This window comes from Pteropus medius, unplaced genomic scaffold (genome assembly GCF_902729225.1).
Source record: "Pteropus medius unplaced genomic scaffold, Ma_sr-lr_union100, whole genome shotgun sequence".
Classification (NCBI taxonomy): Eukaryota; Metazoa; Chordata; class Mammalia; order Chiroptera; family Pteropodidae; genus Pteropus; species Pteropus medius.
In genome coordinates, this window is record NW_024355205.1 from 4,721,291 (window position 1) to 4,745,624 (window position 24,334).

General features: G+C 39.2%; 1 protein-coding gene across 4 annotated transcripts in view; it reads left to right on the plus strand.

Moving 5' to 3' along the window:
* Positions 1–16,796: 16,796 nt before the first annotated feature.
* ARHGEF28 (Rho guanine nucleotide exchange factor 28) overlaps positions 16,797–24,334 on the plus strand; it is a 258,757-nt gene continuing 251,219 nt past the window's right edge. For all 4 annotated transcript variants that reach the window (XM_039857455.1, XM_039857458.1, XM_039857462.1 and 1 more), the window contains exon 1: positions 16,797–17,073. In XM_039857455.1, the coding sequence (XP_039713389.1) occupies positions 16,812–17,073 (262 nt within the window). In that variant the 5' untranslated portion in view covers positions 16,797–16,811. The remainder of the gene's footprint in view (positions 17,074–24,334) is intronic.

Here is a 24,334-nt window from a genome sequence, read left to right on the forward strand (position 1 = left end):
ACTGACTTGAGACAGACTGCTCAGAGGCATTTTGAAAGTAAATGATTTGATCTGCAATATATACAAATAAGACATTAACCATTCATGAAAGTAAGATGTTAAGTTCCATTGAATTATTAGTGTAGAAATTTCAAATAGAATTGTTTATATTTTTAAATATATTAATTCAGACTTTCTTTTGTTTAAATTAATTTTCTTAGCTCAGACTGTGTGATGATCTTATTGACCAAAAGGTTAAAAAGATATACTGTGTTAGTTTAACGAGGGTTGACAATTTTCTATAAACATTACTGTAAAACACTGGACTCAAAAGAAGTGTTTTTTTTTCAAAGTTTTTAAAAATTTGAGATATAATTGACAGATAACATTAGTTTTAGGTGTACTAACAGATAAGTCTTGAAAAAGTGTTCCCACTAAAAAGAAGAAAATGCCTGCATCAGAAGCAGTTTCCTCAGAGGAAACAAGTAGAAAGCAGTGGTCAGATCTTTTTTCTTTTATTATTGTCTACTTTTGAATAAAAGCTTTTGAGGCTCACCTCCCTAACCCATTCTTCCAATGAGAAAAGATCTGGATAGTAACAAAGGATTGAGAAAGAACAAAATAGACAATTGCAATGAAATTTATTGACAGCCTATGTGAATTTCCTTATTCTATAATTTCTAAGAGAATACTGTGAGCTAATACACATGGTTTTCTACCATAAAATCATTACTCATAGTCTAGCAATTTTATTTACTTGGAGTATGTTATTTAAGACAGTGTAAGTCAGTACATTGTTAATGATAGGAAACTGTAGTCAACTTGTAAAGAAGATTATGTAGAATTCTGCTTTAACTAAGTATAAGGGTGATAAAAACTGGAAAATTATAGACAATAATAGTATCTAAATCTAATATGCTTACTAAGGCACTATTCTCACCAATGTACATATATTAACTTATTTAATCTTCACAACAACTCAGGTAGGTACTATAACTATACATTAAAATTACTTTCTTTTGCAAATACATATTTCTGTACCATATAAAGTTAATACAAATTAAACAATTAGCAACAATGTGGTGACTGTGAGGTGATGGATGTGTTAGCTTGATTGTAGTAATCATTTCATTGTATATGTTCATCAAATCATGTTGTACGCCTTAAATACATACAATTTTTATTTGTCAATTATACCTCAGTTAAGCTGGAATAAAAGAATGAGCCACTTAAAAGAAAAAGCCAATATTTGACAAAACTTTACATAAATATATTTTAAAAGCTGGATTACATGGATGCTTTTCTTGACAATATAAATGAACAAAATAGGTCCCAGAGAGACAGAAATTCACACAGAACAATGACCAGGGAAGAAATTGAGAAGGTAATCTGAGAAACTCTGGACTCAAATGTTTTATTAGTGAATTCTTTCAAACTTTCAAAGAATAGAAAATTCTAATGCATTTAAACTAATCTAGAACTTAGAGAAGAAAACTTCCAACATCATTTTCTGAAGCCAGCACAACAGAAATGTCGACCTGACCTCTTTTTGGTACTATTCAAAGTATCTGCCATCCCTCCTGGGGGACAGAAAATAGTTCTTCACGCCAGGGACATCTGGCTTGCCTCTAGGACTTGAGGTAAGCCAGATCCTGTGGTAGAATTATATATCCCCACCCCGTGGAAGTCAGGTCAGATCTTGGACTATACAATAAGGGTAAAAGTGACATTGTGCCACTTAATAAGTGTAAGCTTTTAAATCCAGTTCATGCTTCACCTGATCTCTCTTCTCTCTTGCCATGACCACCAACAATGTGCCAGATAAGCTGTTTTATCCACCTCATTCCAGAGGGAAGATGACATGGAAAAGAGACATAATGGACCTACAGTGGACGTATGAGATGAGTAAGAAACTGTAAGCTACTGAGATTTGGGGAGTTTTTATCACAGCGTAACCTAGCTTACTCTGATACATTCGGCTTCCTACAAAAGAAAACTATAAACTAAATTTATTTATGAATGCCGATGTTAAACTCTCCAATTAATAAGAAAAAGATTTTATACATACACTATAGGAATAATATATCTCCAGCTAAGACCTCGAAACAGGTATGTTCCCCACCGAAGACTTGTGTGTGTGTTCCTAACTAAAAATCCCATGTTATATGTATTAGTTTATAAAATATGAAAGCAACTTTGTCCCCTAATCTGTTGTGTCAGGATCAAAAAAGAGTTAAAGATTCAAAGGCTTCATGGTATCAAAAACACCGTTAAGTGGGAAAATGTGTCTCAGAGATGAGAGATGGATGAAGAATATGTTAAATGAAAGTTCCCAGGGCCCATTGTCTTATAAAATTTCACGGTGCAGTGCTCTCTATGATGGCATAGGAAATGGATATTCCTCCTATTTCCAAGTGGAGAAATTGAAGTAGTTAGTAGGGAAGCTCCTGATGTGGTTTTACTTGCTGATGTTTTCTTGTTTTGTTAAAAATAAATCTGCCATTGCCTAAGTCAGTAATTTTCTAGTGAAGATTATCTAATGGAAGCTTATTTTTTTCCTTTAAGTAATAGTGGGTGTGATGACTTCTAAGTCTTTAAAAGGTGACAACATCAAGCTCTTGGAAGAACCCCAGATAACTAACTGGTTGGCTTTGTAAATGAAACATTGTCTCAGCTATTGGTATAAGCGGGGCATGTGAACAATGATAAATTTTCTTAGAAAAAAGGACATGGAGGTCATTTGATAGAGGAACACAAATTTATTGTTCAACTTAAATAATATAATAGTTCAAATAGTAATATAGATTAGTTCATCTCTGGATTACTTTCTTAATAGTATAGGAAATAAGAGTATGAATTTCCTGGAAAAACAGGACTGGGGACAGTATTTAAAATTTGGTGACTCAAATAGCAACTGACATAGAATGTATAACAGAAGAAGTAAGCTGTGATAGGACAGGGATCATATCCACTTTATGTATAAGGTCTGGCATATAAGATGTGCTAAATAAATGTTGCTTGAAGGCTGAATTCTGAGGAGGCAAATGTCAGACTTGAGACGGGGGTAAGCAGGGCTACCAGAGAGGGAGGTGGCTTGTTTTCTCAGGACTTAACAGGAAGTGAGTCTTTGGTCTTTCGAGAATTAGACAAAAATGGAAGCTTCAAGTACAGAAGTCTTTAAAACCCTAGGGTTTTTATTTTATGTTTATTTTGAAATCGTTTTAGACAGAGAAAAGTTTCAAGAATAGGGTAAGCAGCTTCCCCCAGCTTACCCTAACGTTAACTTATGTTGTTAACCACAGTGCAATTATCAAAACCAGGAAATGAACACTGGCGCAATGCTGTTAACTAAAATATACCGGTTTCTCCAGTTTTCTCCCTGATGTCTCTTTTCTGTTCTAGGACCCAATCCAGGATTCTACATCGCATTTAGTTGTTGTGTTTCTTTAATCTCCTCCAATTCCTGATGATTCCTCAGTCTTTCCTTATATTTCACAACTTTGAAACTTTTGATGAACACTGGTCAGTTGTTTTGTAGAATATCTATTCATTTGGGATCGTATGATGTTTCTCATGATTAGATTCAGGTTATATGTTTTGGGCAAGAATACCACAGAAGTGATATCTTTGTCTCAGAGTAGGACATCAAGGTCTAAATGATGTCCATATGTCTTATTACCGGTGATATTAACTTTGATCCCCTAGTTAAGGCGTTCTAGGCCAGGTTTCTTCACCATTAAGGTATTACTTTTCCCTTCGTAACTGAGAAACATTTAGAGACAGTACTTTAGATTATGCAAATATCCTGTTCTGGCTTAAATTTTCACCCACAAATTTCACTCACTCACTGCAGTTTTGATTTGCATTTCCCTGATGATTAATGATATTGACACCTTTTCATGTACTTGTTTTCTTTGAGAAAATGTCTATTCAGGTTGTCTACACAATTTTTAATCAAATTGTTTTTATTTTTTTTTGCTGTAGAGTTGTATGAGTTTTTTATGTATTTTAGACTAACCCTTTATCAGATAGAGAGTTTGCAAATACACGTGGACAAGTTGTTTGTGAGGGCTAGTAGGGAAAGATCTACAAAACTCCTTTTTAAAAACTAATTTATTACTAACTCCTACTTCAAAACATTATCATTTTTAGTCTTAGGTAATATGATGCTAATTTAACAAAGAAGATAAGTTAATCCATAAATATGAGAATTAAGCGGCTGCACAATTTATGTATGTTATTGCTACCAAGAAACACAAGTGATTTTATTTCTGTACCCTATGAAGTTTTTCGTTTGAATGTGTGAATTCTTAACCTATGGACTATGAATGGGCTTTGGGGTGGCCCCAACTTGGTGAGTATGAATGAATGTGTATTATTTTGGGGTGAAGATCTTAACTTTTTAGATTCTCAAATATGTTTGTAACCACACTACTTCTCCCTGCTGAAGCCTTGTGCTTTTAATCAGCTTTGTGGACAAACATACATCATTCTTTTTTACTTACTCAAACTTGAAGTGCTGGATTTGGCAACATTTATGGAGAAGGACAGAATAAACTTTAATTCAAGTCGATCATTTTGGTTGGAGAATAACATGTCCATACGGTGGATGAAAGATAAGTTTCCTTTTTTACGTTGCCAAGTACACAGATTTGGATCAGCATTGTACCATGAGGTATGTTTAACTTACAGAGAAACAATTTTAAATTACAGAGAAACAAATTTTGATGCCAACAGAAAAGCAAATATGCGTTTGATCTGATTAATGACACTTTCGCACTTGGGGCTTTAATCTTGTGGTGTGATGTTTACTTATTATGGTTTATACAGTTTGTCATGCAGTCAATATCAAAGGTGAAAGTCATAGTGCAGTATGTTAAAGGTTTTATGAAATAGTATTTCCATTCTTCTCTTACACACTTAACCAGTTTCTTAATATAGCTTATATTGTATGAAAGAAGAATGCAATGCTTTATACTGAGGAACATTTTAAGGACTTTATTTTGTATTTGTCATCAAAGTCATTTTAGTGGCACATTTTTACAGTGCTAAAATGTCCATCAAAACAGATTGATACTGAGCTACACAAGTGTGATTGGGGCAGGGAGTCGTGTGAGAATGATGACCAACGAGGTTTGTTGATAATACATTTAGTAACCTTGGAGTATGAGTGTTCTAAGGGATTAATAGAAATTATTTATAAAATTCTTAATAGAAATTATAAGAGAATATTCATTATCTATAAAGCTGCATACAAAGTTTTACAGATAAATTGTAAAAAGTAAATGCTATTCTGTATTTTTCTCTTACTTGGCTTGTTTATCTCCTTGACTACCGTGTGATTCCACTGGCAGTTCCTGCTCATCTTTTTTTTTGCTGTATCTCCTTGTACTTCATAAGGTGCAACTAATTCTGAAGACCTCACATTTTAAAAGTTAAAGAGGAGAATTTGTATCTACAACCTTTATGTTGTAGACAACTATGAAGTATTTTAATATGTCACATGTCTATTTTTGAGAGCCTCCATTCAGAATTCTGAAGACCCCATTTCACCTGTTGCAGTAAGTTTCCCACTAATGAGTCTAGTTGGGGGAAAAGCAAGAATTTAAGGAGATAGAGAGGACTTTTCTTTTAGGATAGGCGGGGTTTGAATGGGGCCATATCTTCTGTAGAGTAAGCAAGACTGCCGGGTCCCTGGCTCCTTAGCTGTAGAAAAAGAATGTAAGTATATTGGGGTGGAACGCAAAAGAGAAAGTAGGAAAAAATGCAGACTATAAATCTGTAGTTTCTAGAGATTGTCTTGATAGCCAGCTGGAAGATGTTCTTTCTTGCCCCACACTCCAGAGCTGAGTTAACAAGTCCTTCCTGTAAGGTGAGGGTGGAGGTATCATTGATGCTGATGTTGTTTATTCAGCCAACAGTTATGTGTTCCTTCTGCCAGATCTTGTACTAGGCATCAGAGAATCAAAGATGATTGAAAGTTACTTCTGGCCTTAGCGAACTCTGAGCTGAAGGAGATGGAAGCAGACACCATCAAGATGCTACACAGTAAGCTGGTGATCAAGAAACACACGAAGTGGAAGAGAAGTGTAGATAAGGCACCTAACCCAGCTTGGCATGGAGGATGCGAGTGTTGGAGAAAGTTTTCTGGAAGGAGATGCTGAGTGAAGGCTTAGGAGATCAGCAGAAAAACACCGAGATCCGTGGTATTATTTTCAGAATTTATATATGGCTGAACAGACTGAGGAGATAGGAGGGCTGGGGTTAGTGGTGAAGCTAGATGGCCCAGGGATAGAGTGGTCAGTATGATGACAGGTTAGTTTGATCATAAAGAAACATGTGGCTCCTGAGATCTTCTTCAGCTCACTGCATGAGGCCTTATAGGGTTTTGGTTACAACTACAAGCTGAGTTTAAATCTGGGCTTTATTACTTACTAATTTCTTCCTTGGTAAAAAGGAGATACCACTAGTACCTCAGTATCTCACAGTATTGTGAGGATTAAATAAGGTTATATAAATAAAGGGTTTAGCACAATGCCTGCTTTACGTTAAGAATAAGTGTTAGCTACCATTATCATGATTCTGAGGCTGTGATCCACAGTTCAATTCTTTGCAGCACCGGTAATTGAGACTAACGGCCAATGAGAAAGTGGCTTTCTAGAAACCATTGCCAAGAGTTGCTCCTCAGAAGGGAGCAGAATAGAGGAGGAACTTAACAGAATTACCTGGGGAGCATTTTGAAAATACACATGTCCAGAATGCACCACAGAATTGCTGAATCAGAACCTCCAGGGTTGAGGCCTGGGTGTGAGTAATAGAAAAAAGGCTTCCAGGTGATATGTATGCTCAGGCCTCTGGCCTGAAGAGCAGGGCTGGCTCTGCCTAACCTTGGGGTAATAACCTGACAAGGGAATGCATTTAGAGTAGATACATTCCAGGCACAATGTGCTGCAGGGTAGTTTTCCTGAATACACAGAAGAAATCAAATCGTCTCCCTTTCCATCCTGCAATTTGATGCTCCAAAGTGCAAATGTCAAGAGGCAGGGAGAGGCGAAAGATAAAAAGGATAGGAGCAACATAAAAGCTTTGCAACCAAAAGGTAGTTAAGGCAGAGTGCCCTGTGCTTTAGAAATTTGAGTTAGGTAAAATACGAGATGGTTTGAGAAGCTTTTGCAGAATCTTTGTGCTTTTTACATCAGAACCACCCATGGAAGCATTGATGCAGGCAGACTCCCAGGAAGAGGGAACACAGATGGGACTGGCCAGGCCTAAATGCATCTCCACATCTGGTACTGAAAGAGACTGTCTCATGAGGGGTTTTGCCAGGAAACACTCTAAAACAGGCACATTGGCCACAGTGCACCTAAAGGAAGCTTTGTTATTGTAAAATGTACTTAATAAGCTATGAAACATAAATATGTTTTCTTTTTGAAGCAACAATTGTTAGGTTTCTGGGGTACTGTGATGGGTCAGTAACATTCACTTCACTGATGTGGACTGGCCTGAGAGTTCTCCTGAAGGACCTTCTACTTGCTGAAATGATTCTTGTCAGAGCATCCAGTATTGTTAGACACTGGGGGTTCATAAAAAGATGAGTAAGACATGCCCTGTTCTTGAAGACTTTAGAATACAGGAGGGAAGACATAAATAATGATGAAGGCTACCATTTACCGAGTTCTCACTGAATACCAGGCTCTAATTCTCACCACAACTTTAAAAATGCCTATAAGATTCATGTTATGACCTTCACCTTAAGGGTGAGAAAAGCATGTCTTAGTGAGTTAAAGCAACTTTCTGGAGGAACATATTTAGCAAGTGGAAAGTCTGATGACAAAGTCCATTCTGCTCAGTTGCATCTTAACCAGCAAAATGATAAACAACTAACTAAAGCACAACATGATAGCTATTATTATAGTGGTATCTTCAAAGCACCATGGGCGTGTGGATGAGAATGAGAAAGGCTGGCTTCTATTGCCATATTTAGACTGGAAGTCTACCCCATATTGGTAGTGTTAGAATATACAGTTGAGTGTTACTAAATCTCTCTTGAAAATTGTAGAAGGTTGAGTTTCTGAATGGAGCAGGACCACAGGTTTTTGTAAGTTCAGGTATATAACTATAAAAATTATCAACTTACTAGTTAAAATTAAAAAAAATTTAATTGTGATAAAATATTTATAACAAAATTCACTGTCTTAACAATTTTTAATGTACAGTTCAATAGTATTAAGTATATTCATTTTGTTGTGCAACCAATTAGCCATTTTTAGAAGTAAATAGCTGTAGTGTTTTTCTCACTTATTTTTCAAATTTATTCCTTCTATGCTTTTGAAACTCTAAGTTTATTTATTTCTCTACATATTTCTTTGTGGATGATAGATAATTTCCTAATTTTGTTCTCTCCTTTTCAGCTTTAAACTCTTGTTTGCCTTGTTTTCAAAGACCTTCATAGTATAACCTAATTATTTAACAGAGTTGGTTAACAGTCTTATTTCTTTACCCCTAGAAACCTTGTATCAATAGGAACAGCATCGTGCCTACCTTAAAAAACTGTCATATTTCCAGTGTCCTGTAACTGATAAGGGTAGCCAGTGAGATTAAATAGAAGTTGTTGGGTGGGGATTCCAGGGAAGATCTTTAAGAGAGGCTGACTGAAATGGAAGGTAGGCCTCTTTTCCCTTGACCCTTTCTCCTTCTTGCTGTGTGGAGCATAGATATGATGGTTGGTGCTGTAGCAACCATCTTGCAATTATGAGGCTACCTTGAGGATGGAAACTAGTGCTAAAGATGGTGAAGCAGGAAGGGAGAAGGAATCTGAGGCTATGATGACGAAGAAGCTATGGAAATAGTCTAGGACTCTACACCTCTAGACTCCTTTGGCATGAAAGAAAAGTAAACCTCTGTCTTGTTTAAGCCACTGTAATTTGAGTCTTCCGTTATATGCAGCCAAACCTAATCCTAACTAACATAATCCCTCTAATTTAGATGAGGTAGTTTCTTCACCTTTGCATGAATGCTGCATGGTCATTAAAATCCGTATCTTCACTCTTGTTGGTTGTCGGCCTATAATGTTTTTTCTTCTGCCTTTGCATCCTTCATGACTCACTTCCTCCATGGAGCATCTTTGGCTACTCCAGCCTTCACTGAAGCATCTTTGGGTACTCCAGCCTTCACTGGTCTCTGTCCTCTGAACTCCCAGGCTTTGATATAACAGCACAGTTTGGCAGGCTATACAGCTGAGGTTGGTCACTATTTGCCATGTGTGTGGGTCTCTTCCCAGCTCTAATGTAAGTTCCTGAAAGGCCAGGCAGTGCCTTTTACTGCTTGTGTTCCTTACCCGGGTTCATGCTCTTTCTTTAACCAGGGATTTCATTTTCTTTTCATCCTGACCCCTGATAATTTTTGCTGTTTCTTCCCAGAGCTATTATAAAGGGAAAAAAATTTTTTCTCTCTGTAATAGTGTAAATAATTTAGTTTTTATTTTTGATTATTAAAAATTACAGAAGACATGTATATTGTAAAAAAAAGACAAAAACATAGACATAGGTAAATGCAAAGTGAAAGGGCTATTCACTAACCCTCCAAATTGTACGCCTCTCTCAAGAGATACCCACTATTAACAGCTTCTTGAGTTAGCTTTCTAGACCTGCTATAATGCATTTGTAAATATGTATTGATCTATAACCATTATTTATATTTATAAATAAAAATGGGTTCCTAGTAAACATACTGTTCTGCAACTTGCCTCTTTCCATATTATTACATCCAAAACCACATTATTATTTTTTAAACAACTACATATATAGGTGTTCCATAATTTATTTAACCAAATAACCCTATGAACAATTGTTTTCAGTTTTTGCTATTATAAAAACGTTGCACTGCGCATAGTTGTATATGTATATTCTTGCTCCTGCATATATCTTTAGGATAAATTCTTAGAAGTAGACTTACAAATTCTGAGCCTAAAAATTTTATCTTAGATAATTCCTTTCACTCTCTTTTCTTTCTTCTCCTGGAATCCTTTTTGAGATGTTGAATATGTGAGATTAATCTTGAAAAACTTTTATTTTTGACTTCATATTTTCTGTGCATTTGTCTTTCCTTAAAATTTATGGGATATTACCTCAACTTTATCTTCAACCTTCTGCTGAATTTTTAAACTTTATTGTTTTATATTCTTAATTTGCAAGTACTTTCTTGTCCTCTGGTCGTTCTCTTTTCATAGCTTCTTGTTCTTGTTCGATAGATACATTATTTTCTTTTATATCTGTGGAGTGTATTAATAATTTATGGAAAATTCTTTTTTCTTCCCATCTCTGTTTTACTTTTTTCCTATAGCTTAATCCTTAGTTTCAATAGTTTAATTCTATAGCTTAATTTCGGACTTGTGTCATGTTATGGCTTTAGCGGTGTTTAAACCTCAGCACATTATTCCAGTGACCTAGAGCCTGTTGGTCAAATCCAGGCCACTGCCTATTTTTGTAAATAAAGGTTTTTGAAACACAGACAAGCTCATTTATTTACATATTGTTAGTCACTGCTTTTGTACTACAGTGGCAGGGTTGAGTTATTGTGACAAAGAGCATATGGCTTACAAAGCCTAAAAAATTTACTAGCTGACCCTTTACAGAAAACAGTTGTTGATCCCTGGTCTAGAAGAAGGCAGGTAAGCTCTCTGAGTTTATCCATCACTTCCGCCGTGGCTGCTTCCCATGCTTCTCTATCCCACGTAGCTGAACTGATTTTTCAAAGTGAAGAACAACTAAGTATTTGCACTATGAAATAATATCACAGTGGTAATTTAAAGACATTTTCTTTATTAGAAGAGAATGAACTACCTTCTATGGCAGGACTCTGGGTAGGACAATTTATTTTTAAAAAACGATAATTAAAGACATTATTTTTAGGCTCTCCATTTTCCCCTGTCTTTCAATTATCCTCTGTACGTTATGGATGATTCTTAAGTCTGTTCATATGAATTGGAGTATTAAGGCCTCTGTAAGCTTCCTTGCCCTACGTGCCTCCTTAGAGTGCTGAAAGAAAAGCTCTGCCAAGATGTCCCACTTCAGAGTAGAAATGGCGTGTTTCAGAATTAAAAATAGCAAAAATAGCAAAATAGTTCCCATGCATTGGACTTAGCATTGCCTACCTAGGTCTTTTGAGTTGAATTTAGAAATTGTAGGATATTTAACTCAGGCAATTAAAAAAAGTCTTGGATCCTTTAGTGGTAAGATTCCAAACTTAGTTCTTGGGGTATATGTTATAATCAATAGAATGGTCTGAAAGAATTTTAAAAGCCTAAGTTAAAATATTTTTATATAAGTTTTTGTTTGCAGGGGGAAGGAAACTGATTTCTACCAATTTTATCTATAGATTTTCCTCTTTTCCTTTTCTCTGCCTGCCCATTGTAAATGGAAAAATAGTATCTTGATCCTCTTTAATGAGTAATAGCTGCCCAAAGCTATTCATGCATTTTGAGACTTACAAACGATGAAGCTTCATTCTCACTATCTGTCATGTTACTAGAAGTCTTAAACATAATTATAGCCCATGTGACAGTTGCACACACATTATTTCCCGCCTGCCTTATCAGTGACTAGTAGTTGTGTCTCCCTAATTAAAATGGTGTTAGTATCTCAGTTATCAACTGTTTTTTAAGGGCTTTTATTCTATAACTGCAAACTTGCTCCAGACTGGGATTTAGTATGATCATGTGAGTGTTTAGCAGGTGTTAGGGGATTGGAGAAATGCTGGATGTTTAGTCGTTCTGCTCCACACACCCCATACCTGAGCACTCCAATGGTGCTCTTGGAAGCAAAATCGCTGGCTGATGGGTGATTTATAGACACATGCATCATTATCTAGCTGGCCTGCCTGGTATAGTTATGCCGTAGAGAGCAAAAAGGGACCTTTGAGTTGGTTTAAAATTTAAGAAGTCAACTACAACTAAAGGCCAGCTAGAACCATTTTGGCAAGGAAAAAAACCCAAACCAACCAGTGATGCAAATAAACAATTACTTTCTTTCTTTTCTTTTTTCCTTTCTTTTCTCTTTTTTCTTTCTTTTTCTTTCATTCTATCTTTTCTTTCTTTCTTTTAAATTAAACGATTACTTTCTGAGATGAAGACTGTTCTAGATTTTGGAGCAAATCTCTATTGTTCCTTGGGTGGATCAAGAATTGGATTTACTGGCTCTTCACAAGTCAAAATTGTCTGGCTTTCTTGAAAGGCAGGGGGTATCAACAAAAAGTTGGTTTCCTAGAAAGTTTGGCTGGGAAGGTATAGAAAAGAGCAGAATAATTAATTATCTGTTTAGCTGTAGGTCAGTTGACAAATGAGAACAAAAAAATGTGCTTGAGCTAGAGTCTACATACTTCCAAAACTGGCCTTGTATTTCAGTGGGTCCAGGAAGGGTGGTCCCTATTTTACTCAAAACCTTTTGAAACAGCACCGTCTAACAGAACTTTCTGCGATGGTGGAAACGTGCCATTATCTGTGTTTTTCAATAGGGAGATGTGACTATTGAGCATTCAAAATGTGGCTAGTGCAATGCAGAACTGATTTTAAAATTTTATTTAATTTTAATTAATTTAAGTTTAAATAGCCCCATATGACTAATGGGTGTCATAGTAGACAGCAAAATAATTTATAAATTTTATTGAGCTTACTGTATTGAATAATAGTGTTAAAAATGATGTTTAGCTGTGAATGGCTGCATGTCAGTTTTTAGGAACTGATTAGAATTGGTGTTTCCTTTAAAATGGAATCTCATTACTGTTTTCTTTTTTTGAAGAAAATCCCTTGAAAAGTTCCTGAGATGTGGTCCTGGATTTGGAGGGTAAAAAGAACTTGGCCTGAAAGGTCAATGTTACAAAGGAAAGGTCTCTACATAGTGTTAATCTTTAAAGACTGGCTCTGGAGTTGGAATAAATCACCAATGGTAGAATTTTAGAGCCTCAGGAATCAGCTGAAGAGGAATAACTTTTTGTCAGTGAAATATCAGCCACAATAGGCTTCATGTGCTTTCTAAAAATACCTGGGACTAAGATGGACTTTGAGCACACAGCCATATTACTTTTTTTTTGTGGGCCTTAGGTTCTTTTGTCTTCATGAGTCCCTTCTTTCATTAAAAACAAAATACAATAATTATATTCTACTACATCATTGTTGTAAAAACAATTATATAAATATCATATATTAAAACATTTTCTTCAACCTAAAAATTTACCTTTTTTAATGTATATTTTAAAAGAAACATTAAAACATTTTCATTGGCTCCTAAAAGTATTGTGGGCTCTGGGCACTTGAGTGTACCGTGCCTAGTGGAGAGAAGTCGGCCCTGTTTGAGAGGTTGTACTATTCCTGTAGGGAAGATCTCACACTTAAAACTGGCCAGAAATGGCCTAGTCTTTTCTGAAAAGATTGCAAAATATATTTTGTGCATAGTTGGTGCATAATAAATATCAATTGATTAAAAATATTCAGAGATGTCAAGACCATTTTTATAACAATCTGAATATTTCTATACTTTTTGTTCCTGATGTTCATTTTGCTGCTTGGAGTGTGGCCTATAAACAAGCAGCGCTGGCACTACCTGGAGCTTGTCAGAAATGCAGAGTATCAGCCTACATCTGAGTCAGAAATTGCATTTCGACAAGATGTCCAGGTGATTCATATGTACGTTACATTGAAGCACCCTGGCCTGCAACCTAAACAGGATTGTTCATTGGTAGGACTGGAAGAGCTTTTTCCTTAACCTCGTATAATTGAGGGCTGGCTCTTGCCCTTTTCCAGTGGCAATAAGTTCAGTTATTTTAGTCCAGCTTTTCCCAGCTTTGGTGAACCATTGGAATCACCTCAGGAGCTTTAAAAATGCCAATGCATGGGCCCCATCTCTGGGAGATTAAGAAATAGTTCGTCTGGAGTGGTATTGTGGGAATCAATGTGGGTTTTTTTTTTTTTTTTTTAAATCTTCGCTGGTGATGCTGAAGTGTAGCCAGTATGAGAACTGTGAGCATTTCCCCACAAGGTTTGTCCCTTGTTTTGATCATGTTGGCCTCTTTGTGTTCCCTGACCTTCTCAGCCTGAGCGAGCAAGTGTATATTCCAGAACTAGTTTCTTACCTTGGAGTTTGAGACACTCTATTAATTACCTCAAAACTCTGAAGTGTTCTCTTAATATAGCCATACTCTGAAATATTAATTGCCACAATTTCCTACATCCTTCTTATGTATCGCATAATCACCTTCAGTCTTTTAATCTTCGCAATGATAGTATTCTTATGCCCATGTTACAGAGGAAGAAATGGAGGCATAGTAAAGTTGGATCTTCCCAAAGTCGTCTTATTTCTAATTCCAAAACTTGTCTCCCCACCTCTCACCCATCTGTCGTCTTCCAGTATCATGCTTTTAGTTAGGAAACACTGGTAATTTCCTACTCATATGGCCAAACGTGAGCTTTACAATTATTTAATCTTTGATAATTATTGGCAAAGGAAATAAAATGAAGAGAAGAAAAGAATTAAGTAGGCAATAGAATTTGGAGTGGTTGAAATTAAACAAAAGTTTGAAAATTGTGATATACATTTTCCTTACTGCATAACTGATGTGATAGTTACTTAAAAAACAAATATTAAATACTCCAGAGCTAGAGTTTCTATACAAATATTAAATACCGAAGAGGTGCCCTGTGTTCGGACTGTGGAGATTACTGGGATAAGAAACAATCTTTGTCCTTGAAATGAGAAGTTGAGAAGATAGGAACCTGTCATAGTCCCACTTATGACAGTGAAAATGATCAGGTGCTAAATTGTGTGGTAAGGTCATTAAATTTTGTTAAAGTTCAGAAGCTTGCAGAAACCAGAACGTGAAGAAAGGATTTATGGAGGAGGTCTGTTTGAAGTCCGTAAGGATGAATGGAGACTGAATAACTAGAAAAGACAGAGCTGAGCTGGGACACTGGCATAATACTCACTAGGAAGTCAGGATTTTCCCAACCGAATTACCAACCTGGTTTCCTGTTGGCTGAGTGTCCTTTGTCTGGGCACTGAGAGAATACTAGTCTTTGAATTCTAAACAAACACTGTCTCAGCCAAGCTCAGCACTATCTCAGTGTCCTGAGTGACTTATATGCAGCAAAATCAATCAGATTCAAAGGGTTATTTACACAACTGATAGCTTCTTGACTCATACTTTCACGGGCTTCTTTTAAGGTTGCTAGAGTACACTTTGCTTAATATTTGAACCTAGAGAAGTTGAAAGCCAAGTACTTATTTAAATATTGATCAAGCTCAGTGCTGGAGAGAAGGCAAGAAAACTGCAGATAGCATGATTGTATGTCCTCAGCTGATGAGGGTTTCACAATACTAGTTTTGCCTTTTATTTCTTTTTCATGGGAAGGAGTTTTGGGGTAACTTCTTATAATAGTTTTTCCTCCTTCCACATTTTATATTCTTTCTGTCCGCATATCTGACAGAATTAATGGAAAAAAAGGTGGGCAGGGGAGAAAGAAAAGAAAATACACAATGATTTAATACTAGTGTTATAAAAAGGAGAATAAAAACAAAGTCCACTGAACATCAATGCTTTTGATCATCAGAATCTGGAAACCATTTTTGTCTGGTGTGTTGACTGTTAATCTTTAGTAAACATTTTAGGGTTGGAAATATTTTTTAAAAGGATATTATTGTTTTTTATCTTGAGTGCCTTAAAGTCCTGGCAATGGGCAGGAACTTTTTTTCCTTTAAAAGGCAGTGCTTGAGGCCGGGTCCTGGGTTCATGGGCTCAGGTGAAATAGCATTAGCTGGGACTGAAGCATGGGTCAGGCCTGTGATGCCAATTTGGGGTCCCTTTATTAAGGCAGAATACCCCACCCCCCAGCTTTCTTTGGAGCAAGGCTAAGGACTTCAGACACAGGACGGTGTTTCTTATCTTCTTTAGTCTCACATCCTCAGGAGCTATATCAGCAAACAGGGCTGGACAAGGTGAGGACGAGAAGGGAGGTTGAACCCTCCAGGAGAGGTGTTGGTGACAACTGGGGAGAGGTGCCTTGGTGGCCAGCTTCTTAGGGCCACACCCCTGCCCTGGTCCTGTGGGCGGCAGGGCTTCGCAGGAAAAACAAAGCAGGACTAACCATAATCACATGAAAAGTCAAATCGAAAATTTTGCCGTTAAAGCTGCTATCATTGTCTGAAGTCTGTTTTATGAACGCCTGTCTGATGCAGAGGCTTCTCCACTTGGAGTTGTGATGATTCTAACTGGAAAAGCACGTTGTTGGTAAGGGAGTCCCTCTCACATTGCTGTTCATTGTAAAAACGGGTTACGGTTTTCATGCGAATATTTGAATTATGAAGACTTCGAATGGAGCCACTTGCGTGCACGAACGCCAAGGGAATTACAGCTTGTCAAGCCCAAGGCCAGAGGAACAGTCTCAAGAAGAGGGTATCTGCTGAGTTTTAAGTAATACTTGGGCCATGTTATGTCACAGGTGTGGTGGCTTTTGGCAGAGGACAGTAGAAGCCTCCCTCAGGCCTGGCACAACTCCTTTCAGGAGCGGGCAGGCCGGCTCCTAACTCCGGCGGCGCCAAGGCCAGGCGGGCGGGAGCCCCGAGGGGGCAGGAGCAGCCTCCAGGGCGCAACCTCGCCCTCCTCTGGCCGGGCAGGGCCGCGCCGGCCTCCGCTCGCCTCGGCGCTCGGTGCCAGGGGAGGGAAGCCGAGGGGAGCCAGCCGCCGCCCCGCAGCAGGAGGGGGCTGGCGGAGATGGCGCAGTCGAGGTTTCAGGTTTCCTCCTGGAGCCGGTGTCGGGCGCGGCGGCGGGCGGGCCCGGCCATGTGATGCCGGGGCCGGGCGGTGGGCAGGCCAGGGATCCAGTGGCAGCCGGTAGGCGCGGAGGGAGCGGGGGCGGCACCAGCCGCCGGCGCCGCCAGCCCGGCCAGGAGCGCGGCCGCGGCTCCGCCCCCTCCTCGCTGGCTGCGGCTGTGCCGCCGCCGGGCGTTGGCAGCTTCGGGAGAGCCTTCCCGGCTCCGGGCGCCCTCCGGCAGGGCGCGGGGGCAGCGCCTCGCTCGGGCTGCGGAGGCTGCGGGGCCCCCAGCCCAGGTAAGTGTTCTTTAGATCTCCATCTCCCGCGTCTCTCTTAAGCCTTGGGCGGAAAACTTGGCCCATCTCACCTGATTTTGTGGTCGTGGAGCTTTTCCAGGATCCCGGGGGGACGCGAGGGTCAGCCGAGGTGGACAGGGTGCTGCGGCTGCCGCCTCCTGCTCCCTTGGGAATGGCAACAAGTGCAAAGGGCTGCACAGCACTGCGCGGCAGCTGCCACTGCAGAGCGCGGGGTCGCTGGGGCGGCGCAGCGGGAGCGCACCAGGAAGGCTGGGGCCCCTCTTGACCCCGCCGGCCCCGCTCCAGGGGCCGGGGATGGTTGAGTGGAAGCCCGGCCAGTGTCCCTCGGGTGCCAGGGAAAAGCACTCTTGCGGTGGAGAAGGGAGATCCTCGAAAGCTGAGGTGTCTCTTCCCCATCGCTGCCTCGGCTCCGGGGTGAGGGTGCATGGCAAGCAAGGCCAAGTCCCCAGAGGGCAGAGCAAGTGCAAGCTCAGGACACAGTCCCTAACAGTTCTTTCGTGTGGGAACATTTGCTGTATCTTAAAAGGTATCTCTAGCTATCTTGGTTAGGAGAGGTGGTCAGAATTTTGTCGGATTTCCTTATGCTTATTTTGTAGAGTTCTTTGCCCCTTGAATACTTGGGGATGTGGGTGGTGGTACTCTAACCCCTCCATGCTCGGAGTTTTCACAGGGGTCATAATGACGACGTGCCTGTGCTTGGCAGAGGAGGCATCTTCGCCTGTCCGGGGTTGTGTGGAACCTGGGTTATTGGGCCGCCTTGGAAACCCAGCCCTGGTTTCCTAGACACCAATTAGATTTACAGAAGACAATCCATCTGCCTCCCTAGGAGCCCACAGCGTCCCGCCATTGGTTACAGCTGGGTGGGTCGAGGAGAGGCAGCAACATCTGTGTTTGCGCAGCCTCTCCCTCCTTGACCCCTGCCTGGGTCTCGACAAATCTCCGCAGACCCGGAGCTGTGGAAGTTAACCACCAGACTCGCGCCAGTGGGATGAGAAATATGGAAAAGTAAGGCATTTAGAAAGAACTGATCATTTGGGGTCGCACGGGCTCCCGGTTTTCTGAAGCGTTGTCTTTTGGTGTTCCTGAGCTCTAAAGCTGTCAGGGGAAGCGAATCCTGTTTTCACAACAAAAGCAAAATCAAGACCTGTCCTCGCTTCTGTGGTTTGCTCTTTGCACCGGAAGATCCAAGCCAAGCGACAACTTTACCTGGGGAATTTTTAACATCTCTCTTGGATTTTTGTATACACATTCTTAAAGCGCATAGTTATTTGCCTAATTTTGATAAGATTATTCGCCAAGCTAACCCCCTTGGAATATTTGGAGGAAAAGAAATGAATACTGCAAAAACCTTTGGAATTTTTTATACAACACAGCATTCCAGTGTAATATTTTGATGTTGGCTATCTATGTGATTGTTCTCATTAACTTTGATCGAATAGGAATTAGATAGCATTAGACCTCATATTTAGTGGTTAGGGAAACTGAGGCACAGTGCTGGCTACTGGGTGACTCAGACAAATGTCCTGGTAATGGAGAACAGAGAATCAGTGTTTGTCCTGTTTTTGACTGTTTTCCTTATCAAAACCTGACTAACCAAGACCATTATGCAACAGGTGTGTCATTAGACTTTCCTTTGAAGCACCTGTCCTGTCCTTTAAGCAGTTTAGAAACACTTAAAGAGGAAAGCAGCATAGGCAAACCTCCGAGATATTGTGGGTTTGGTTCCAGATCCCTGTAATAAAGCAAGTATCACAATAAAATGAGTCAATCTTTTTGCTGGTGGAAGGTCTTGCCTTCAATTCGTAAAAAATGTCACATCTGTGAAATGCAATAAAATGAAGCACAATGAAACGAGGTATGCCTGTAATTAGTAACTAAGGCTCTATGAAATTTCATCAGGGGCCTCTCTTGGGTTTCACACCTTTTTAAAAACATGTGGGTACTGCAGAAGAGTGGAATATTTCTCATTGTGCTCTTATAAGAAACTACTGTTGTGGCTAAGACTTAAATTGGGCAAGAATTTCAGGTGAGCTCTGATACATGACCTCCTTTAGTATATGCCATGTGACAAAAAGAAATGTATTCTAAATAGGTATTAAAGCAAATAGGGGAATATAATATTACTTTCATATTAAACATTCTGTACAAAACTAGTAACGACTACATTGGTACTTAAGCTCTAAGTCCTGCCACAGTTTATGACCAAGTGCTGACTCTCCAGAAGAGATTTATTATGTAAATATTGGAAAACCCTTTATGATTGGAGCATGGCTACGATGGTACTGCACAGATCCCAAATTACTCTCAAACTCCCAGGCTGACTATAATTTTATTATGCTTTAATTTACTGATCAGATATGACAGATCTGGTTTATGTAGGTTTTGTCTAATTGCATTTGTATTTATGTTGCTTTAGTGAAGCACAGAAGCTATAGGATATTTTTTTTCCCCTGTGACCTTAAATAAGATTTGTGAAGAGATGGGTCAAGTTGTGCAACTCCTGTTGAGAGTACTAAATTGAAAACAATGTTATATTTGAAAGGCACCAAATTCAGGGAATTTTGCCATTTTAGAATCGTACTGTAAATATTCCACCCTGTAGGGCTTGAGTCCAGATCCCTTACTTAGGCAAAGCTGAGTTTAGTGACATTTGTCTTAAGTATAGATCAGGTCCTTTATACTACCAAGTATTTTGCCCTGATTGGATGGTAGTTTGTCATTTTGTCTAGTATCTATACTCTTTAGTTCTTTTGTTACTATCCTGGTATTAAAAATTTCTCAAAATTTCAAAGTAGTGTCACTCTGCTGTCTAGTCATTTGACAGTCTATCATGCTCCTTTCTGTAAATATTTTCTTCATTTATATTTATTGAACTAATTTTTATTGAGGGCCTACTATGTGCCTGACACTCTGCTTTAATTCTCTGGACTGTGGATTTCATGTCTAAGGTAATACTTTTCTGGTTTTAGAGTTTTTAGGATCTGTTGCATTTTTGAGTGGGTTTTTGCACACAACACTAAGATATTTGGGTGGTAAAATGTTATGTAACTTTTTAATGCTAGTATGTCTTAATAGACTGCAATTTTTCCCTTGAAATTTGATCTTAGGCACAATCGTAATTTGTTTATTTCTTCCATTACTGCTCCTGGACTTCTTCTCCTGCATAACCAAGATAATGAGATTTGACATCATTTTTAATATGAGGGAAAGTAAAAATGTAATGTAACTGAATATTAGGCATTCATTTTAGTGATCTTGGGGTTTTGAACACTTTTATCAGATATACTTTTGTTAATCTTCAGAAGTATCCTATTTTAGCTTAATTTTTCTCCTCAATTACCAATTTGAGGTTGGACTTACGTAGAAAGTTAATGTGACAGTAATGTTCCTTGATAGTAGAGAAAATGTCTTGTATCCACGAGTGAAGGCCAGCATGGGTGGACACTGGTAACACCTTCGCTTTCCATAGTAGCATGTCCAGAAGAGACCCTTTTAAAACCAGCACTCAAATAACATGCTGCCTACCTCAAGTGGCAGGCTTTGTTTGGTATGCACACGATCTTTTGCCCTTTAAAAATGCTTAAAATGTTAATATACTTTATATATTTTCTTCAAGTATACACATTCAAGTATATACTTAACAAATAATAAACAAGAGATATATTGCATATATTAATAGAATTTATGGTTTAGCTCTTAAATTCATTACCAAACACCAATGATCATGACCATTGTGCTTAAGCCTTGCTCCTTTTTCTTCCATCATTATAATTTAAAGAAATTATCTTTCATAAACCATAACAAAGTGGTTAAGAGTGGGGACTCGGGAGCCAGATTGTCTCGTTAGACAGCCCCCGGCTATGTGACCTCTCTCTACTTCAGGTTTCCCATTTGTGAAATAGGGATAATCACCCTTTGGGTGGTTGCGAGGATACAATGAATAAATTTACAGAGAGCCCTTCTAGTAGTGCTTGGCAGAGAGTAAGTGCCAGAAAATGTTGGTGGTTATTTTTTTTAACAAATGGAAAATCGACATTTAAAAAAAGTAGCTTTAGCAGGTTTTCCAGGTTTCAAAAGGCAGCGAGATATCAGTGTGACCTCAGGGGACAGCACCCTAGGCGGAGAGTTTGAGGCGGGGATGGAAACAGCCTGTGACCTCTCATCTGTGAAACCTTGGGTGAGTATGAGCCCTCTCTGGGTCTCAATTTCCTCATCTGGTAAAATGGAAAGTAGACTTGATGGTCTCTAAGAACCTGCCAGTTCTAACATTCTATACCACCATGAACTTTCAAAGTGAAGAGGGCATTGGTCACTTCAGCCTTTCCTGTCTTGGGCAACACAGCCAGGAATGTACTGTCCGTAGGGTTGGCGCTGTGCCTGTAGCGGCAGGCAGTAAGTATTTGAAGGGATTATGAACAATTTCTACTAGTAACTTAACCTCACCTTGATCACCAGACAGTCATCAGGTTGAAATGACTGGATTATCTTTCTGGACTTAGTCCAGAGAGGTTTCAGACATGAAAGTCTGGATCCCATGCATATAAGTCATAGGTTACCCTGCTCCCTCTCTTCTGAAGAGCCCTCTCACCGTCCCCCATGTGGAAGAGGGGGTGGGGTAGCTCTGAGAAGGTGAAAGACAAGTGAGATGATTGTTTCTGAATTTCATGATTAAAAATTTCCACACCCAACGCACAGGAAAGCATCACCATTAGCCTTTACAAGGGTATGTAACTAGAGGGACTTGGAGCAAAGGAGGTCTTATGAAGGACTTCTGAGTATCAATGAAGATCAAGAGGTTTTGTTTGGGCTAGATGGTTCAGACAAAGTCCCTCTGGGGTAAATCACTGTCTTCCCCTAATGACCCTTATTTGTTGTTTGCATTGTCACCTGGTTCTTTGTCAATAGTCTTTCTCTTTTTTTTTGCCCTGCCCACCTCCTGGTTTGCTGAATGACTAGGTGTTAGAGTTTCAAACGGTAGGGGGTGATCAGTGATTTATGAGATTACGAGTTATTTGAGCCCCTAACCCAAGATTCCAAACCTGATTGATTATTGAATCACTTGGGTTCAGAATATCTCTCGGGAGGGCCTGACATAATTTTTTAAAGAAGGTGGTACTGTTAGGTTTGCTCTCTACTTCCCCAGCCTTTAGGTGTTTCTGGCATTCTATTTCTGAAAGTATCTAGGAAAGGGTAATGCCTGCATTTTCTTATGGTGTTCCTTTTGTGCTATGGGTGTGTCACCTGTCTCCTGCTGCCTCCTCTTGTCAACCTCTCACTTCCATTAGTCAGGAATAGTAATTGCCTAATGGAACATGCTGTGTACCTTCTAACTTCTTTGACTTTGTTCATGGTAGGCTTCTCTTCTTTGCTGGCTAAAATGTACAGCACACCTTGGAGATATTGCAAGTTTGGTTCCAGACCACTGCAATAAAGTGAGAGTCATAATCTTTTTGCTGGTGGAGGGTTTTGCCTTCAATTTGTAAACAACATCATCATCAACAACAACAAAACAGAACAAAAGCCCTTGCAGCATTTTGAAGCACAATAAAATGAGATATGCCTGTATTTTAGTCCTTGAAGCAAGCTCAAACCACCTTCTTTCTGAGAGCTTGTTTGGAGGTTCTAGCAGGGGAGCGCAGCTACTCGTTTACTCTTGACTGAAGACCGGTCCTCTCAATCGGGGAAGGTTGTCCTGCCAGCAGCTTCAGGAGGGACGCACATGGAGTAATGAGGGAGGAAGGGGACACCAGCCTAGCCAGCCAGATCAGCCAGATCAACCCTGCTGATCGATGGGGTGACAGAAGTCGCAGCCAGATTGCCCTCACAGCCAACATCTTTCTGAAACCTTGACCAACTTAGTAGCAACTGAGCTCTTTTCTGAACTTCTGCTATCTTATCGCTGATACCTCTCATTTATCACTTTCCACCTGCTCCTGGGTTCATTATATGCTTCTGTGAATAGTCTCAGCTTTCCAACCTGACTGTAAGCCCACTGATGGCAGGGACCGTGGTTTAGACTACTTTGTAGGACAGTGCTCAAAGTAGAATATACATATGTCAGTTGGTTTGTTATTTATTAACCGTCATGGAGACTCTACTTTCTACTTTGTCTTGGGCAAGTAACTTAAACTTTTAGCTTCAGTTTTTAACATAGGGTTGTTATAAGGATAGTCTATGTAAAGTGCTTAGGACAGAACCTGGGATAGAGTAATTTCTTAAACAATGGCTTTCCAACAATGGTACTTCTGAACAGGGCGATTGAGTCGCAGTGTTCAAGTCATCTCAAAATTACCAGGTTTATTTTTGTACATGTTGTTGCTGATCCCTATCTCCTCATTCATGGACTTGTGCAATTGGCTTTTTAGTCCCCTGAATAGAACTTAATATTTCTCCCTTAAATTTATTTTACTGTATGCGACCATCTGTTCTAGCCTTTCAGAGTCTTTTAGATTGTTTATAAACTTACCATGTTTGCTACCCTTTTTTTGTTCCAAGTTATCCACAGATTTGACATGCATTTCTTTAATGCAATAAGAAATAGTAAAACTGTTACCTAGGCTGAGGTCTAGGGCAGAGCAATTTGGTGTATTTATACAAACTTTATTTCAAATCGATGTTTATCAATTTCAGATAGTGTTCAATTAATTATTCTTATTTGTACCAGCATATGATTCTTAGTCTTCTGTCTTGTCATCAGGATATTCACTGTCTACCAAATCTATACCTCTACTATATGAAGTTACCAGTTTTAGTAATCACATTATGGAATGGAGTTATTCTCAAGTTACTTATTCTTGAGGAACCCACAATGGATCTATGTAGCTACTCCTTCCTCTTTGAGGTCCTCAGACATCAGCTGTTTAATATTCTGCTCTAGAATCTTGCTTCTGTCTATAGTTTGTAGAATTTGCCTTTTTGGAAATTGGAATGACATGTGCCTGCCTTCTGTATTTGAACCCTGTCATTCTCCACAGCTCCTGATGAGTTATGGCTGGGAAATCTCAATGAGTTCTTTGCTATCCTGTCATTCCTGCCCGTCCTTTCAAAATGGGATGTCTTTGGTTATTTCTTCGGATAGTGACGGTATCTTTAGGTCCCGATTTCACTGACTGTTAATGAAATTTGGTGGGAGTGGAATTTGGATGGAATGGTGTGGAAGAATACCTTTATAAGGAGCAGCTCATCTAACTCTTTTAGTCTTGCTTTCATGGAATTGCCAGCTTTGCAACTTCCTGAAAGT